This window comes from Salvelinus alpinus, chromosome 25, assembly GCF_045679555.1.
Source record: "Salvelinus alpinus chromosome 25, SLU_Salpinus.1, whole genome shotgun sequence".
NCBI classification, from domain to species: domain Eukaryota; kingdom Metazoa; phylum Chordata; class Actinopteri; order Salmoniformes; family Salmonidae; genus Salvelinus; species Salvelinus alpinus.
The window spans coordinates 47723865-47744168 of NC_092110.1; the positions used below are offsets into that span (position 1 = coordinate 47723865).

Sequence of the window (20304 nt, forward strand, 5' to 3'; positions counted from 1 at the left end):
GACACTCTAATGGACCTCCATGCGAAAAAACGGCACCTGCTGGAGAAGCCATATTTTGGGCCCAGTTATCCCTCTCGCTTCACCTCTTCCTCTCTGTGATGGACAAGGGGACGTTGTCATGGCAGCGCCCCCACGCAGTCAGAGGAGGTGAGATAATGAATATTATATCTTAGAGAATTTCCGGTAGTTCTGAAAGTAGCATTCAAGTGCCCAAACGGGTCCCTGAAAATGGTGTACTACGTCATATGTGTGCAGAACATCATTGCTCTCTCTCTCTGCGAGTCTTGCTAATGCTAGCTGTCAATCAAATGGCTAGGGGCCGAAGCTCATTGGCTGGACCTCAAATTGCTAGGTGGGTGCTGGCCAATGGGTCAAAAATGTACGAAAATGACACTTCACAGCTTCCAGAAAATTGTCGATTTCAAGGCTAATTTAGGTAAAACAGTCATTCTGCTCTTGGAATTATGTATGAACTATATATTGACACATCCAGCCCAAAGCGGGAGGTTTAAGATAAAAAATCCTACACAATTACCTACATTGCATAAAATTGACTTGGAAGTCAGAAAAATATAAACTCATGGCAATTTCCAATTGATTACTTCCAGTATTTGACATGTTTCATGAAGACGTTGAATTAATAACTGTCGTCTGGAGAGAAAAAAAACTCCTCTTACGAATACCTGTTAAATCTGACTTAACATTGCAGTGTGCAGATGAAGTTTTAGCAGGTAAAGTTACTTTTTAAAATATATGTAAATCACTAGTAGCAGAGTCAAAGAAAGGCATCGTGAATACAGTGAACACGGAACACACTGAACACACTGAACTCACGGAACACATGGAACTCACTGAACACACTGAACTCACGGAACACATGGAACTCACTGAACACACGGAACACACTGAACTCACGGAACACACTGAACTCACGGAACACATGGAACTCACGGAACACACTGAACTCACTGAACACACTGAACTCACGGAACACATGGAACTCACGGAACTCACTGAACACATAAAGAACCACCCAGAAGCTTGTTTTTCCTCTTCCACCATCAATTTATTACATATTTTTAGCTTCTATTGTTCTGGAAAGAAGTGGAATAAAGTAATGAAATCAGAGAACAGATCAGATTCACTAGATCAGAGAACACTTGATCAGAGAACAGATCAGATTCACTAGATCAGATACCAGATCAGATTCACTAGAATCTGATCAATTCAGAGAACTGATCAGAGAACTGATCTTATTCACAGGCTTGATAAAACTGGTTTGATTAAAAAGGCCTGATAAAACAAGTATGTCAGACCAGAGTGAGAGACAGAGGGTCCATCCCAAATGGCTCCCTATTCCCTATATAGTGCACTACTCCTGGTCAAAAGTAGTGCACTATATACAGCGCCTTCGGAAAGTATTCACACCCCTTGACTTTCCACATTTTGTTACATTACAGCCTCATTCTAAAATGTATTAAATACAAAAAAAATCCACATCAATCTACACACAGTACCCCATAATGACAAAGCGAAAAAACTGAAATACCTTATTTACATAACTATTCAGACCTTTTGCTATGAGACTCAACATTGAGCTCAGGTGCATCCTGTTTCCATTGATCATCCTTGAGATGTTTCTACAACTTGATTGGAGTCCACCTGTGGTCAATTCAATTGATTGGACATGATTTGGAAAGGCACACACCTGTCTATATAAGGTCCCACAGTTGACAGTGCATGTCAGAGCAAAAACCAAGCCATGAGGTCGAAGGAATTGTCCGTTGAGCTCCGAGACAGGATTGTGTCGAGGCACAGATCTGGGGAAGTGTACCAAAACATTTCTGCATCATTGAAGGTTCCCAAGAACACAGTGGCCTCCATCATTCTTAAATGGAAGAAGTTTGGAACCACCAAGACTCTTCCTAGAGCTGGTCGCCCGGCCAAACTTAGCAATCTTGATTCAATTCTACAATTGAATCAATTGTAGAATAAGGCTGAAACGTAACAACATGGGGGAAAAGTTAAGGGGTCTGAATACTTTTCAAATGCACTGTACACACACTATCGCTCCATACTCCTGGTCAAAAGTAGTGCACTATGTAGGGAATAGTGTTCCATTTAGGACTCAACCCCGAGAAAGAGACAAACAGATTCTCTGTCTCTTTCCACTGCAAACAGCTGGACTCACTGTCAGGACCACCGTCAGATTAAAGAGGTCAGGGCCACCGTCAGATTAAAGAGGTCAGGCCCACCATCAGATTAAAGAGGTCAGGCCCACTGTCAGATTAAAGAGGTCAGGACCACCGTCAGATTAAAGAGGTCAGGACCACTGTCAGATTAAAGAGGTCAGGACCACCGTCAGATTAAAGAGGTCAGGCCCACCGTCAGATTAAAGAGGTCAGGCCCACCGTCAGATTAAAGAGGTCAGGACCACCATCAGATTAAAGAGGTCAGGCCCACCGTCAGATTAAAGAGGTCAGGCCCACCGTCAGATTAAAGAGGTCAGGACACCCTGTCCTTCTGACACCGATAGGGTTGCACGTTTCCGCTAACTCTACCAAAATTCCCAGGTTTTTAATCCTGGGAACTTTTTAAAAAAGTTACTGGAATTTTGCAACCCTAGCCACAGATTTCAGTTACGTTAAGACGTTAACGTAGTTACGTTAAGCGAAAACATACATTACCCACAGCCATGAACTGATGACCATCGTTCACTAAAGTCATCAAATGATAAACTACTGTACTATAGTGCTTGTGCAAATAATATGGGAAATCAATCATTTTTATTTAAAAAATAATATCATTGAAGGATAAATAAAATTCGGAGATGACACTGTCCATAGTGTTAAAATACAACAACAAAAAAATACAAACATTACCACAAAAAATAAAAGAATGACAATGAAGATGGAAATCAAATGTAGTTAAGTACTAACGAATAGTACTATCGAGTACTAGATGAGTACTACTTACTAGTACTATCGAGTACTAGATGAGTACTACTTACTAGTACTATCGAGTACTAGATGAGTACTACTTACTAGTACTATCGAGTACTAGATGAGTACTAATTACTAGTACTATCGAGTACTAGATGAGTACTAATTACTAGTACTATCGAGTACTAGATGAGTACTAATTACTAGTACTATCGAGTACTAGATGAGTACTATCGTAGTAAGGAGACTTGAGAGAGCAGATCAGTGGTAGCAGAGGCAGCCTGGGGTGTATTCATTAGTCGCACACCGTAGCAAAACGTTATGCAATGGAAACAAGAGTTTCTATTGGAAAATTCAAGTAGGTCCCTCCCCGTTTGGTTCTTAATGAATACACCCCGGGGTACCCCATACTACCATCACACCGCTAGATCCACATTGATTGTTGCTGCAATGATGATTTACTATTTACAGTGAGATGCTCATCCAATCACAGGATGAAAACAACGAACGGCAAAATAAGACAGAATTCATTAAAAATACAAAATAAAACAGCTGTCCCTTCAACACACACTCTCTTTACGTCATCATAGAAACCAGTCGCCGTGAGCTGTGTACACTAATATATTCTTAATAGATATATATTTATAATATATGATCATTTCTTGTATACACGTTGCACATCCACTCATTCTCATTATAGCTAGCTATCCTCTGTGCCCTTGGCAAAGATTACATACAACTCTCCTGTTAGATTTCCAAAGCTATTTTAAAATATACCTTAATGCATAAAAATAAAGATTTTGGCATTCTCTCACTTTTTTTTTTTTTTAGATGAGAACCTCTGGTCTGGAAGCTCAGTTGTCTTTCAGTGCTGCAGTCCTTCTGCCTGCCAGGTGGTCGGGAGAGCAAATCATACTCCAGCCACCTGGGGGCGCTGTGAGCTGGACCAGGAGATGGAGGAAGGGGTAGCAACCCCTGGTAAAGTTGTTTGAGTGTGTCTCGAGAGCTGGGAGGGCTCGGGTCGGGGCTCGGGTCGGGGCTCGGGGCTGGGGTTGGGGCTCGGGTCGGGGCTGGGTGCTGGGGTCGGGGCTCGGGGCTGGGGCTCGGGGCTGGGGTTGGGGCTGGGGTCGGGGCTCGGGTCGGGGCTGGGTGCTGGGGTCGGGGCTCGGGGCTGGGGCTGGGGGTCGGGGCTGGGGTTGGGGTCGGGGCTCGGGGCTCGGGTCGGGGCTGGGTGCTGGGGTCGGGGCTCGGGTTGGGGTTGTGTGGTCTCAGATCTACCACTCCACAGGGTCATCATGTCCACTTCCATGTCATCCAAAGCAACAACACAACTAAACCCACAATACAAATTAAATGTCTGGTAAGCAGCAGCACCGCCATGTCTCCTTCCTGTTTCCATCCTTCATCCCTGCTGATAGCTCCACCCATCCATCTCCTCCACTCAGGTCCTCCACTAAGCCAATCCAGGCGGATGTAGAGACTGAGAGAAAGGCTAGTCTGCTCCTCTTCCGTCTCTCACCAACCTGCAAATTCATTAAAAAAGTATCCTCTCCCCATCACCTCCTCCTCCTCAGTCCCAGTCCACCTCCTCCTCCTCCTCAGTCCCAGTCCACCTCCTCCTCCTAGCTTCTCAGGCTCTAGAGTTGGATCTCAAAGGTCTTATGCAGCTCGGAGGAGAAGGGGTTAGTGGGCGACGGCGTGATGCGCTGGCGGGAATGGCTCTCCAGGGCGGCCCACTTGGCCTCGAAGGGATCGGCCGTCGCCAGGGGTTGCGGGGGCAGGGGAGGGGCCGGGGAGGACGGCGGGGGCAGGGAGGGAGGGGCCCAGCTGTCGGCCCCACCCCCGTTGAAGGCTACACTCCCATTGGGTGCCTGGAAGGGAAGGGGCTGCTGGTGGGGGTTACTGAAGGGGATACACACAGTGTGCTGAACAGGGTCATACTGGGGGGTGGGGTACGCCTGGGGCTGGGGGGTGGGGTACGCCTGGGGCTGGGGGGTGGGGTACGCCTGGGGCTGGGGGGTGGGGTACGCCTGGGGCTGGGGGGTGGGGTACGCCTGGGGCTGAGTGGCTGAACCAAACACATTGGCCACCATCTGAGAGGGTGTGATGCCCATCACGGGCACACTGGGATGGGCATAGGGCAGCCCGTTGGACATGGGGTAGGAGGCTGGGGCCTGGGTGTGGTAGGCAGGCTGGCGAGGGGGCAGCATGGGAATCGCAGGGGGCAGGGAGGACATGAAGGCCACAGGGGCAACTTCCTGGGTTGGGGGGGTGGGTACAGCAAACGCCTGGGAAGGGGGTGTGGAGAAGGGCTGGGAAGGGGGTGTGGAGAAGGGCTGGTTAGGGGGTAGTGTAGCAGGGAAGGCCTGGTTAGGGGGTAGTGTAGCAGGGAAGGCCTGGTTAAGGGGTAGTGTGGCAGGGAAGGCCTGGTTAGGGGGTAGTGTGGCAGGGAAGGCCTGGTTAGGGGGCAGTGTAGCAGGGAAGGCCTGGTTAGGGGGTAGTGTAGCAGGGAAGGCCTGGTTAGGGGGTAGTGTGGCAGGGAAGGCCTGGTTAGGGGTTAGTGTAGCAGGGAAGGTCTGGTTAGAGGGTAGTGTGGCAGGGAAGGCCTGGGTGGAAGGCATGGGGACAATGAAAGCCTGGGTTGGGGGGATGGAGAAGGCTGGGGGGTTGGGGGTGAGGAACGGTTGGGAGGGGGGTGTGGACCCGAGTTGCGGAGTGCGGACAGACTTAGTGACCTCCTCGAGCCAGCGGTCAGCCTCCGACGGCGTGCGGCGGTGGGAGTGGTGAGAAGGAGACGATGTGGCGGAGGGAGGAGCTACAATCACTGGGGTCGTCCAATCACCTCCTGGTAGAGAAAACATCATGGAATGTTTAATAGACGTTTCGGAGTAATTACTAATAATTGAACCTGAAAACATCTTAAAATTGTACAATAACACCGACAACAGATGGTGTAGAAATAGCTTTATCAATAGATATGATTGATTGATGACAATCATGACGTTGCTAACTTGCTAAGCCCTCATCCCACGTCAGACTTGCTGTGGAATCAGTTTAGTTGAATCCAGCCTGTCTGTGTTCTGGTCTGGTGTCTCAGTCCATAGAAACAGAACAACCACAGTAACCAAACACCAAGTCCTTACCTGGGTGTGCTGAGGAGGACGTCGGGGGTGTATGGTGCCCTGCGTGGCCAGGAGTCTTGGCCCAGGGGTTAGTGTCTCGGGCAGGAAGTGGAGGGGGCAGTGCTGGAGAGTTAGATAGAGCAGGAGAAGGAGAGAAGACAGGACCGTTCACAACAACAGACAGAGAGACAGGAACTGCTAGTAGTTCAGACACCATGTTGTATATAGACATGGTAATATTAGATGATACATACAGACACCATGTTGTATATAGACATGGTAATATTAGATGATACATACAGACACCATGTTGTATATAGACATGGTAATATTAGATGATACATACAGACACCATGTTGTATATAGACATGGTAATATTAGATGTTATATACAGACACCATGTTGTATATAGACATGGTAATATTAGATGATATATACAGACACCATGTTGTATATAGACATGGTAATATTAGATGATATATACAGACACCATGTTGTATATAGACATGGTAATATTAGATGATATATACAGACACCATGTTGTATATAGACATGGTAATATTAGATGATATATACAGACACCATGTTGTATATAGACATGGTAATATTAGATGATATATACAGACACCATGTTGTATATAGACATGGTAATATTAGATGATACATACAGACACCATGTTGTATATAGACATGGTAATATTAGATGATATATACAGACACCATGTTGTATATAGACATGGTAATATTAGATGATACATACAGACACCATGTTGTATATAGACATGGTAATATTAGATGATATGTACAGACACCATGTTGTATATAGACATGGTAATATTAGATGATATATACAGACACCATGTTGTATATAGACATGGTAATATTAGATGATATATACAGACACCATGTTGTATATAGACATGGTAATATTAGATGATATATACAGACACCATGTTGTATATAGACATGGTAATATTAGATGATATATACAGACACCATGTTGTATATAGACATGGTAATATTAGATGATACATACAGACACCATGTTGTATATAGACATGGTAATATTAGATGATATGTACAGACACCATGTTGTATATAGACATGGTAATATTAGATGATATGTACAGACACCATGTTGTATATAGACATGGTAATATTAGATAATGAATTAATATGCAAGAAATGATCAACTGAAGTGTCATAAACACTTCATAATGTGTTCCTCAAAATGCAGGGAGACAAGGCCCAGAAAAATGCATGTGAACTTGTGTTATTGTGTGGTGTGTGTCGGCTGTCTAGGTTTGTGTTGCAGTGGAGTGTAGTTACCTGTCTGAGCCCCCGGGGGCGCTACAGGTGACTGTGGGGAGGAGGTTGGTCGGGGCATGGGGGCCTGGGAGAAGGGGTCTTCAGGAGGCCCACTGAAGGCTGAGGCGATCTGGGTACACAGTGAGCTGATGCTGTCCCCCTCTCCTTCCATCTCTGGGACTGGAGGAACGGGGAAAGGACATGTACATTCTTCAGACATTTCAGCCATGAGGTACCCTCACAAAAAACACTGTTGTATTGGACAGATACATTATGGACAAAACTGTTGTATTGGACAGATACATTATGGACAATACTGTTGTATTGGACAGATACATTATGGACAATACTGTTGTATTGGACAGATACATTATGGACAATACTGTTGTATTGGACAGATACATTATGGACAATACTGTTGTATTGGACAGATACATTATGGACAATACTGTTGTATTGGACAGATACATTATGGACAAAACTGTTGTATTGGACAGATACATTATGGACAAAAACATTCTGAAAACCAAAGTTCACATAGCAAGCCACTGATGCCTAATATTGTTTCATACATGGTTACAAAGTGATGGCTGCTATTGTAGGTGAATGAGACAAGAGTGTTCCTGGAGAAGTCAGACTAGTTACAGACTGACCTGTGTTCTTCATGGGGAAGTCAGACTAGTTATAGACTGACCTGTGTTCTTCATGGGGAAGTCAGACTAGTTACAGACTGACCTGTGTTCTTCATGGAGAAGTCAGACTAGTTATAGACTGACCTGTGTTCTTCATGGAGAAGTCAGACTAGTTATAGACTGACCTGTGTTCTTCCTGGAGAAGTCAGACTAGTTACAGACTGACCTGTGTTCTTCATGGAGAAGTCAGACTAGTTATAGACTGACCTGTGTTCTTCCTGGAGAAGTCAGACTAGTTATAGACTGACCTGTGTTCTTCATGGAGAAGTCAGACTAGTTACAGACTGACCTGTGTTCTTCATGGAGAAGTCAGACTAGTTACAGACTGACCTGTGTTCTTCCTGGAGAAGTCAGACTAGTTACAGACTGACCTGTGTTCTTCATGGGGAAGTCAGACTAGTTACTGACTGATCTGTGTTCTTCCTGGAGAAGTCAGACTAGTTACAGACTGACCTGTGTTCTTCATGAAGAAGTCAGACTAGTTACAGACTGACCTGTGTTCTTCATGGGGAAGTCAGACTAGTTACAGACTGACCTGTGTTCTTCCTGGGGAAGTCAGACTAGTTATAGACTGACCTGTGTTCTTCCTGGAGAAGTCAGACTAGTTATAGACTGACCTGTGTTCTTCCTGGAGAAGTCAGACTAGTTACAGACTGACCTGTGTTCTTCATGGGGAAGTCAGACTAGTTACAGACTGACTTGTGTTCTTCCTGGAGAAGTCAGACTAGTTATAGACTGACCTGTGTTCTTCATGGGGAAGTCAGACTAGTTACTGACTGATCTGTGTTCTTCCTGGAGAAGTCAGACTAGTTACAGACTGACCTGTGTTCTTCATGAAGAAGTCAGACTAGTTACAGACTGACCTGTGTTCTTCATGGGGAAGTCAGACTAGTTACAGACTGACCTGTGTTCTTCCTGGGGAAGTCAGACTAGTTATAGACTGACCTGTGTTCTTCCTGGAGAAGTCAGACTAGTTACAGACTGACCTGTGTTCTTCATGGGGAAGTCAGACTAGTTACAGACTGACCTGTGTTCTTCCTGGAGAAGTCAGACTAGTTATAGACTGACCTGTGTTCTTCCTGGAGAAGTCAGACTAGTTATAGACTGACCTGTGTTCTTCCTGGAGAAGTCAGACTAGTTATAGACTGACCTGTGTTCTTCCTGGAGAAGTCAGACTAGTTATAGACTGACCTGTGTTCTTCCTGGAGAAGTCAGACTAGTTACAGACTGACCTGTGTTCTTCATGGAGAAGTCAAACTAGTTACAGACTGACCTGTGTTCTTCCTGGAGAAGTCAGACTAGTTACAGACTGACCTGTGTTCTTCCTGGAGAAGTCAGACTAGTTACAGACTGACCTGTGTTCTTCATGGGGAAGTCAGACTAGTTACAGACTGACCTGTGTTCTTCCTGGAGAAGTCAGACTAGTTATAGACTGACCTGTGTTCTTCATGGAGAAGTCAGACTAGTTACAGACTGACCTGTGTTCTTCCTGGAGAAGTCAGACTAGTTACAGACTGACCTGTGTTCTTCCTGGAGAAGTCAGACTAGTTACAGACTGACCTGTGTTCTTCCTGGAGAAGTCAGACTAGTTATAGACTGACCTGTGTTCTTCATGGAGAAGTCAGACTAGTTACAGACTGACCTGTGTTCTTCATGGGGAAGTCAGACTAGTTACAGACTGACCTGTGTTCTTCCTGGAGAAGTCAGACTAGTTACAGACTGACCTGTGTTCTTCCTGGAGAAGTCAGACTAGTTATAGACTGACCTGTGTTCTTCATGGAGAAGTCAGACTAGTTATAGACTGACCTGTGTTCTTCATGGGGAAGTCAGACTAGTTACAGACTGACCTGTGTTCTTCATGGGGAAGTCAGACTAGTTACAGACTGACCTGTGTTCTTCCTGGAGAAGTCAGACTAGTTACAGACTGACCTGTGTTCTTCCTGGAGAAGTCAGACTAGTTACAGACTGACCTGTGTTCTTCATGGAGAAGTCAGACTAGTTACAGACTGACCTGTGTTCTTCCTGGAGAAGTCAGACTAGTTACAGACTGACCTGTGTTCTTCATGGGGAAGTCAGACTAGTTACTGACTGATCTGTGTTCTTCCTGGAGAAGTCAGACTAGTTACAGACTGACCTGTGTTCTTCATGAAGAAGTCAGACTAGTTACAGACTGACCTGTGTTCTTCATGGGGAAGTCAGACTAGTTACAGACTGACCTGTGTTCTTCCTGGGGAAGTCAGACTAGTTATAGACTGACCTGTGTTCTTCCTGGAGAAGTCAGACTAGTTACAGACTGACCTGTGTTCTTCATGGGGAAGTCAGACTAGTTACAGACTGACTTGTGTTCTTCCTGGAGAAGTCAGACTAGTTATAGACTGACCTGTGTTCTTCATGGGGAAGTCAGACTAGTTACTGACTGATCTGTGTTCTTCCTGGAGAAGTCAGACTAGTTACAGACTGACCTGTGTTCTTCATGAAGAAGTCAGACTAGTTACAGACTGACCTGTGTTCTTCATGGGGAAGTCAGACTAGTTACAGACTGACCTGTGTTCTTCCTGGGGAAGTCAGACTAGTTATAGACTGACCTGTGTTCTTCCTGGAGAAGTCAGACTAGTTATAGACTGACCTGTGTTCTTCCTGGAGAAGTCAGACTAGTTACAGACTGACCTGTGTTCTTCATGGGGAAGTCAGACTAGTTACAGACTGACCTGTGTTCTTCCTGGAGAAGTCAGACTAGTTATAGACTGACCTGTGTTCTTCCTGGAGAAGTCAGACTAGTTATAGACTGACCTGTGTTCTTCCTGGAGAAGTCAGACTAGTTATAGACTGACCTGTGTTCTTCCTGGAGAAGTCAGACTAGTTATAGACTGACCTGTGTTCTTCCTGGAGAAGTCAGACTAGTTACAGACTGACCTGTGTTCTTCATGGAGAAGTCAAACTAGTTACAGACTGACCTGTGTTCTTCCTGGAGAAGTCAGACTAGTTACAGACTGACCTGTGTTCTTCCTGGAGAAGTCAGACTAGTTACAGACTGACCTGTGTTCTTCATGGGGAAGTCAGACTAGTTACAGACTGACCTGTGTTCTTCCTGGAGAAGTCAGACTAGTTATAGACTGACCTGTGTTCTTCATGGAGAAGTCAGACTAGTTACAGACTGACCTGTGTTCTTCCTGGAGAAGTCAGACTAGTTACAGACTGACCTGTGTTCTTCCTGGAGAAGTCAGACTAGTTACAGACTGACCTGTGTTCTTCATGGGGAAGTCAGACTAGTTACAGACTGACCTGTGTTCTTCCTGGAGAAGTCAGACTAGTTACTGACTGATCTGTGTTCTTCCTGGAGAAGTCAGACTAGTTATAGACTGACCTGTGTTCTTCATGGAGAAGTCAGACTAGTTACAGACTGACCTGTGTTCTTCCTGGAGAAGTCAGACTAGTTACAGACTGACCTGTGTTCTTCCTGGAGAAGTCAGACTAGTTATAGACTGACCTGTGTTCTTCCTGGAGAAGTCAGACTAGTTACAGACTGACCTGTGTTCTTCATGGAGAAGTCAGACTAGTTACAGACTGACCTGTGTTCTTCCTGGAGAAGTCAGACTAGTTATAGACTGACCTGTGTTCTTCCTGGAGAAGTCAGACTAGTTACAGACTGACCTGTGTTCTTCCTGGAGAAGTCAGACTAGTTACAGACTGACCTGTGTTCTTCATGGAGAAGTCAGACTAGTTACAGACTGACCTGTGTTCTTCCTGGAGAAGTCAGACTAGTTACAGACTGACCTGTGTTCTTCATGGGGAAGTCAGACTAGTTACAGACTGACCTGTGTTCTTCCTGGAGAAGTCAGACTAGTTACAGACTGACCTGTGTTCTTCCTGGAGAAGTCAGACTAGTTACAGACTGACCTGTGTTCTTCCTGGAGAAGTCAGACTAGTTACAGACTGACCTGTGTTCTTCATGGAGAAGTCAGACTAGCTACAGACTGACCTGTGTTCTTCATGGGGAAGTCAGACTAGTTACAGACTGACCTGTGTTCTTCCTGGAGAAGTCAGACTAGTTACAGACTGACCTGTGTTCTTCATGGGGAAGTCAGACTAGTTACAGACTGACCTGTGTTCTTCATGGGGAAGTCAGACTAGTTACAGACTGACCTGTGTTCTTCCTGGAGAAGTCAGACTAGTTATAGACTGACCTGTGTTCTTCCTGGAGAAGTCCGACTAGTTATAGACTGACCTGTGTTCTTCATGGAGAAGTCAGACTAGTTATAGACTGACCTGTGTTCTTCATGGAGAAGTCAGACTAGTTACAGACTGACCTGTGTTCTTCCTGGAGAAGTCAGACTAGTTATAGACTGACCTGTGTTCTTCATGGAGAAGTCAGACTAGTTATAGACTGACCTGTGTTCTTCATGGAGAAGTCAGACTAGTTACAGACTGACCTGTGTTCTTCATGGAGAAGTCAGACTAGTTACAGACTGACCTGTGTTCTTCATGGAGAAGTCAGACTAGTTACAGACTGACCTGTGTTCTTCCTGGAGAAGTCAGACTAGTTACAGACTGACCTGTGTTCTTCCTGGAGAAGTCAGACTAGTTACAGACTGACCTGTGTTCTTCCTGGAGAAGTCAGACTAGTTACAGACTGACCTGTGTTCTTCATGGGGAAGTCAGACTAGTTACAGACTGACCTGTGTTCTTCCTGGAGAAGTCAGACTAGTTACAGACTGACCTGTGTTCTTCCTGGAGAAGTCAGACTAGTTACAGACTGACCTGTGTTCTTCCTGGAGAAGTCAGACTAGTTATAGACTGACCTGTGTTCTTCATGGAGAAGTCAGACTAGTTATAGACTGACCTGTGTTCTTCCTGGAGAAGTCAGACTAGTTACAGACTGACCTGTGTTCTTCATGGAGAAGTCAGACTAGTTACAGACTGACCTGTGTTCTTCCTGGAGAAGTCAGACTAGTTACAGACTGACCTGTGTTCTTCATGGGGAAGTCAGAACTCCTCTGCATGGTAGAGGGCAGATCGTTCATCCTGAGGGACAGCTGCCGTTTGAAGGGAGAAGAGTTGTTGTTGAGGGCAGGGAACCCTCTGAAGGAACCCTGTCTGGCCAGGACCTCCACTGGGGCGTGTCGGCGGGGGATAACCTGGGGGCCCGGGGGAGGAGAGGAGGAGGGGGACGGTGGCCCTGGTAGAGGGGCCACAGCCTGGTTCACCACACCCTCGCTGGGGCCTGAGGAGAGAGCGATGGAGGGCCTGACATCGCCCTCTGCTGTAGGAAAGGTAAAACATCAGGGGATGGTAGACGACCAGATAGATACATCATGTGAAGAACGGGTCACAAGAACACACCTTTCTTGTCCTGTAACTGCCTCATGACCTCCTCTCGCTCAGCGGCTTCCGTCGCCGTGGTAACTCGGAACGAGCCCTCCCTGGTGAAGGTGGTTCTGTTGGAGTCGAAGGTTGCCGTGACACCACACTCCTTCTCTCTCCTCTGTTTCCTCTCCAGACAGGCAGCGAAGGCACAGCCCACCGAGTGGCTCAGACGCTCTCCCTTAATAACACGTTAATAACATGTTAATAACACAGCCCACCGAGTGGCTCAGACTCTCTCCCTTAATCACACAGCCCACCGAGTGGCTCAGACTCTCTCCCTTAATAACACGTTAATAACATGTTTATAACACAGCCCACCGAGTGGCTCAGACGCTCTCCCTTAATAACACGTTAATAACATGTTAATAACACAGCCCACCGAGTGGCTCAGACTCTCTCCCTTAATAACACGTTAATAACATGTTAATAACACAGCCCACCGAGTGGCTCAGACTCTCTCCCTTAACTTGTTATGGCTGCAGGGGGCGTATTGAAAAACTGGAAAAAGGTGCCCATTTTCAAACGGCCTCTTACTCAATTCTTGCTCGTACAATATGCATATTATTATTACTATTGGATAGAAAACAGTCTCTAGTTTCTAAAACCGTTTGAATTATTTCTCTAAGTGGAACAGAACTCTTTTTACAGCCCATTTCCTATCCGGAAGTGAGATTTCCAAAATCGATGTCTCTCTTCAAGAGCTTGTCTATAAAAGGGCATGTCACTTAGGACTGTAGAAACACGTCATACGCCTTCCCCTGGGTGTCATGCGGAAGTGAGAGCAGAAATGACTTGATTATCTCGTCCTGGGATTGAACACAACCTCTTGGAGTGAGATGTGCGCACTTTATTTTTTTTCCTGGGCGCGAAGTTGGACCTGGACTCGGCTCCTGGAAAACCCTTGTTAAAGGTGAATATGATCTCTGGCTTCGATTTTATTTGATACATGTCACAATATCATCCTAAAGTATGTTTTTTCAATATAGTTTAATTATATTATTGAAATTTATTCTGGACTTTAGACGTGATGCGACGCAAGAATTTTGTCAAGAAGGAGAGGTTAGCGCCGCACGGCCAGTGTGCTTGCTAATTCAAGAGGGAAATCGTTCGTTCTGGATCCAAATAAAGACGGTTCTGAACAAAGGACCCCTTGGAGAACATTCTGATGGAAGATCAACAAAGATAAGGACCCAATTTGGGATGCTTTTTCATATATCTATCGAACTGTGCTATCGCTACCGTTTGACTAGAATTAATGCTGCTGTGTGCTAGCTATTGTAGTAAGCTAATATAACGATATATTGTGTTTTCGCTGTAAAACACTTCAAAAATCGGAAATATTGGCTGTATTCACAAGATCTTTGTCTTTCATTAGCTATCCACCATATATTTTTCTGAAATGTTTTATGATGTGTAATTAGTAGTTGACGTTGGTGTCTGTATTTTCTCTGGCTACTCCCGTGCGATTTCTGACTGTAGCTATGATGGTAGCAGTAATGTAAAACTGATTTATAGCTAAAATATGCACATTTTTTGAACAAAACATAGATTTATTGTGTAACATGTTATAGGACTGTCATCTGAGGTAGTTTTTTCTAGGTTATTTAGGTTGGTTCTAGGTTAGTTAGGTTGGCTTGTGCATGCTACTTGCATCCTACTTGTGCTGTGAAAAACGTCTGTCCTCTTTTTTATTTGGTGGTGAGCTAACATAAATATATGTGGTGTTTTCTCTGTAAAACATTTAAAAAATCGGACATGTTGGCTGGATTCACAAGATGTTTATCTTTCAAATGCTGTATTGGACTTGTTAATGTGTGAAAGTTAAATATAAAAAAAAAATAGATTTTGAATTTCGCGCCCTGCACTTGAGCTGGATGTTGTCATAGGTGTACCGGTGTCGGGCTGCAGCCATAACAGGTTTTAATAACACAGCCCACCGAGTGGCTCAGACTCTCTCCCTTAATAACACGTTAATAACATGTTTATAACACAGCCCACCGAGTGGCTCAGACTCTCTCCCTTAATCTCTCCCAGAGACAACACAACACATTAATAACTTGTTAGTAACACATTAATAACTTGTTAGTAACACATTAATAACTTGTTAGTAACACATTAATAACTTGTTAGTAACACATTAATAACTTGTTAGTAACACATTAATAACTTGTTAGTAACACATTAATAACTTGTTAGTAACACATTAATAACTCATCACGCAACCGACAGGCAGTGAAGCCACAGCCCACCGAGTGGCTCAGAAGTTATCAATAACACGTTAATAACACGTTAACAACATGTTAATAACACGTTAATAACACGTTAACAACATGTTAATAACAGCCATTCTCCCTGAGAATAACACTTCAGTAAAAGTATTTGGTATTAGCTGTTGTGAAATCAGCAGCTACTCTTCCCGGGGTCCACACAGCACATGACATAACACAAAACATTAATAGAGCAGCTCAAGGACAGAACTACATACATTTAAAAACATCACACAGCCTACATATCAATACATACACACAAACTATCCAGGTCAAATAGGGGAGAGGCGTTGTGTCGTGACGTGTTGCTTTATCGGTTTATTGAAACCAGGTTTGGTGTTTATTTGAGCAATATGAGATGGAAGGAAGTTCCCAGGCAATAAGGGCTCTATATAACACTTTACGCTTTCTTGAATTTGGGGACTGTGAAGAGACCCCTGGTGGCATGTCTGGTGGGGTAAGTTTGTGTGTCAGAGCTGTCTGTAAGTTGACATTTAGGAATTTTCTCCACTTCAGTCATGACATGAAGCATACGAAGGTGAGCTTGGCGTTCTGCAACAGGAGACTCTGCTTTCTCCACTTCAGTCATGACATGAGGCATACGAAGGTGAGCTTGGCGTTCTGCAACAGGAGACTCTGCTTTCTCCACTTCAGTCATGACATGAGGCATACGAAGGTGAGCTTGGCGTTCTGCAACAGGAGACTCTGCTTTCTCCACTTCAGTCATGACATGAGGCATACGAAGGTGAGCTTGGCGTTCTGCAACAGGAGACTCTGCTTTCTCCACTTCAGTCATGACATGAGGCATACGAAGGTGAGCTTGGCGTTCTGCAACAGGAGACTCTGCTTTCTCCACTTCAGTCATGACATGAGGCATACGAAGGTGAGCTTGGCGTTCTGCAACAGGAGACTCTGCTTTCTCCACTTCAGTCATGACATGAGGCATACGAAGGTGAGCTTGGCGTTCTTCAACAGGAGACTCTGCTTTTTCCACTTCAGTCATGACATGAGGCATACGAAGGTGAACTTGGCGTCCTGCAACAGGAGACTCTCCTTGCGTGATGTTAGTTCATGACATGAAGCATACGAAGGTGAGCTTGGCGTTCTGCAACAGGAGACTCTCCTTGCGTGATGTTAGTTCATGATTGACAGCACCACCTGCCAATGCGGAGGCTTGAATCATGTCACTAGTGAGACAAGCTCAAGGTCGTCCTTATTAACTTGGGCTGCCGAGTGGCGCAGCGGTCTAAGGCACTGCATCTTAGTGCTAGAGGCGTCACTACAGACCCTGGTTCGATTCCAGGCTGTATCACAACCGGCCGTGATTGGGAGTCCCATAGGGCGGCACACAACTGGCCCATCGGGGTAACGGTTCAGGGGTTAGGGTCTGGTTTTAGGGTTAGTCTAACAGGTTAGGTTTAGGTGGTAGCTGTTAGGGTAACAGGTTAGGAGGTAGGTGTTAGGGGGTTAGGGTCAGGTTTAGAGGTTAGGAGGTAGGTGTTAGGGTGTTAGGGTCTGGTTTAGAGGTTAGGGTCAGGTTTAGAGGTTAGGGTCAGGTTTAGAGGTTAGGAGGTAGGTGTTAGGGGGTTAGGGTCTGGTTTAGGGGTTAGGGTCTGGTTTAGAGGTTAGGAGGTAGGTGTTAGGGGGTTAGGGTCAGGTTTAGAGGTTAGGAGGTAGGTGTTAGGGTGTTAGGGTCAGGTTTAGGGGTTAGGGTCTGGTTTAGGGGTTAGGGTCTGGTTTAGAGGTTAGGAGGTAGGTGTTAGGGGGTTAGGGTCTGGTTTAGGGGTTAGGAGGTAGGTGTTAGGGGGTTAGGGTCTGGTTTAGAGGTTAGGAGGTAGGTGTTAGGGTGTTAGGGTCTGGTTTAGAGGTTAGGAGGTAGGTGTTAGGGGGTTAGGGTCTGGTTTAGAGGTTAGGGTCTGGTTTAGGGTGTTAGGGTCTGGTTTAGGGGTTAGGGTCTGGTTTAGGGGTTAGGAGGTAGGTGTTAGGGGGTTAGGGTCTGGTTTAGGGGTTAGGGTCTGGTTTAGGGTGTTAGGGTCTGGTTTAGAGGTTAGGAGGTAGGTGTTAGGGGGTTAGGGTCTGGTTTAGGGGTTAGGGTCAGGTTTAGAGGTTAGGAGGTAGGTGTTAGGGGGTTAGGGTCAGGTTTAGAGGTTAGGAGGTAGGTGTTAGGGGGTTAGGGTCTGGTTTAGGGGTTAGGGTCAGGTTTAGGGGGTTAGGGTCTGGTTCAGGGGTTAGGGTCTGGTTTAGAGGTTAGGGGGTAGGTGTTAGGGTGTTAGGGTCTGGTTTAGAGGTTAGGAGGTAGGTGTTAGGGTGTTAGGGTCTGGTTTAGAGGTTAGGAGGTAGGTGTTAGGGTGTTAGGGTCTGGTTTAGAGGTTAGGGTCTGGTTTAGGGGTTAGGGTCTGGTTCAGGGGTTAGGGTCTGGTTTAGGGGTTAGGGTCTGGTTTAGGGGTTAGGGTCTGGTTTAGGGGGTTAGGGTCTGGTTCAGGGGTTAGGGTCTGGTTCAGAGGTTAGGGTCTGGTTTAGAGGTTAGGGTCTGGTTTAGGGGTTAGGGTCTGGTTCAGAGGTTAGGGTCTGGTTTAGGGGTTAGGGTCAGGTTTAGAGGTTAGGAGGTAGGTGTTAGGGGGTTAGGGTCTGGTTTAGAGGTTAGGAGGTAGGTGTTAGGGGGTTAGGGTCTGGTTTAGAGGTTAGGAGGTTAGGGTCTGGTTTAGAGGTTAGGGTCTGGTTTAGGGGTTAGGAGGTAGGTGTTAGGGTGTTAGGGTCTGGTTTAGAGGTTAGGAGGTAGGTGTTAGGGGGTTAGGGTCTGGTTTAGAGGTTAGGAGGTAGGTGTTAGGGGGTTAGGGTCTGGTTTAGAGGTTAGGGTCAGGTTTAGAGGTTAGGAGGTAGGTGTTAGGGGGTTAGGGTCAGGTTTAGAGGTTAGGGTCTGGTTTAGAGGTTAGGGTCTTACCGAGTCCTTGATAGCCATGAAGCAGTGGCAGATCCAGCGTCTAGTAGTTCCATCTCTACAGATGTAGGAGAACGCTCTCTCAAAGTTCCTGTCCGGAGCGCAGAACGATACCTTCTCTATTGTCTGGTCTAGGATCAGGTCCTACAGAGACATTATCATTACAGCATTATTACATTACACTGTTATCTTAGCATTGCCTCAGGCCCTACAGAGACATTATCATTACAGCATTATCACATTACACTGTTATCTTAGCATTGCCTCAGGTCCTAGAGACATTATCATTACATCATTATCGCATTACACTGTTATCTTAGCATTGCCTCAGGTCCTAGAGAGACATTATCATTACAGCATTATCACAATACACTGTTATCTTAGCATTGCCTCAGGTCCTACAGAGACATTATCATTACAGCATTATCACATTACACTGTTATCTTAGCATTGCCTCAGGTCCTACAGAGACATTATCATTACAGCATTATCACATTACACTGTTATCTTAGCATTGCCTCAGGTCCTAGAGACATTATCATTACATCATTATCGCATTACACTGTTATCTTAGCATTGCCTCAGGTCCTACAGAGACATTATCATTACAGCATTATCACATTACACTGTTATCTTAGCATTGCCTCAGGTCCTAGAGACATTATCATTACAGCATTATCACATTACACTGTTATCTTAGCATTGCCTCAGGTCCTACAGAGACATTATCATTACAGCATTATCACATTACACTGTTATCTTAGCATTGCCTCAGGTCCTACAGAGACATTATCATTACAGCATTATCACATTACACTGTTATCTTAGCATTGCCTCAGGTCCTACAGAGACATTATCATTACAGCATTATCACATTACACTGTTATCTTAGCATTGCCTCAGGTCCTACAGAGACATTATCATTACAGCATTATCACATTACACTGTTATCTTAGCATTGCCTCAGGTCCTACAGAGACATTATCATTACAGCATTATCACATTACACTGTTATCTTAGCATTGCCTCAGGTCTAACAGATATTATCACAATGTTATGTTTACGACGATGTCCTAAATGGGAGAGACATTATCCCCGACTGTCAATATTACAACATTACTTTAAGCACTTCCCTATACAGAGTTTCCTACTCTCAGACACATGAAACCTTCCATGACTTTCCATGTCTAACAGAGAACAGTTTCCCTGCATCTATAGTCCTTATATTTAAATTAAATATGTGATTTTACAAACACGGCATGTAAATCCACACGTAATGTTTAGGATAGACAATCTCGGGTTAACCCAGAACATAATAAACTGGGTAATTTGGTAGGTAGTCTTGTCCACGAGAGAGGATGCTGTTAAGCCTCCATGTAATAAAGACTCCCTCCAGTAGGGGGCAGCAGAAGCCACCGTTTAATACGGACCTGTTCTATTGATGTTCAATGAAGGAGTCTCTATACCAGGTGTACTGTAACCAGGCTATAAAACATTGTTTGAACAAACTGTCCCGAGACCAAAACCTTAACCAGTTCAGAAAAAAGTGACTTGTTCCAAGTGAGCGGTGTGTAAGGGTTTCCTCTTTTGAGGCATTTCCTCTTCCTGGGGTTTAACATTCTTCTTCCTGGGGTTTAACATTCCTCTTCCTGGGGTTTAACATTTCCTCTT

The 20304-nt window shown here is 45.1% G+C and overlaps 1 protein-coding gene across 5 annotated transcripts in view; it reads right to left on the reverse strand.

The window, feature by feature from the left end:
* Positions 1-1044: 1044 nt before the first annotated feature.
* Positions 1045-20304, reverse strand: part of LOC139554057 (protein numb homolog) — a 121739-nt gene continuing 102479 nt past the window's right edge. For 3 of the 5 annotated variants that reach the window (XM_071366975.1, XM_071366978.1, XM_071366974.1), the window contains 6 exons: positions 18637-18777; positions 13405-13606; positions 13028-13324; positions 7394-7552; positions 6086-6187; positions 1045-5787 (listed from right to left, as the gene is read on the reverse strand). In XM_071366975.1, the coding sequence (XP_071223076.1) occupies positions 4580-5787; positions 6086-6187; positions 7394-7552; positions 13028-13324; positions 13405-13606; positions 18637-18777 (2109 nt within the window). In that variant the 3' untranslated portion in view covers positions 1045-4579. The remainder of the gene's footprint in view (positions 5788-6085; positions 6188-7393; positions 7553-13027; positions 13325-13404; positions 13607-18636; positions 18778-20304) is intronic. The other 2 variants (XM_071366979.1, XM_071366976.1) reach the window with 1 other exon arrangement.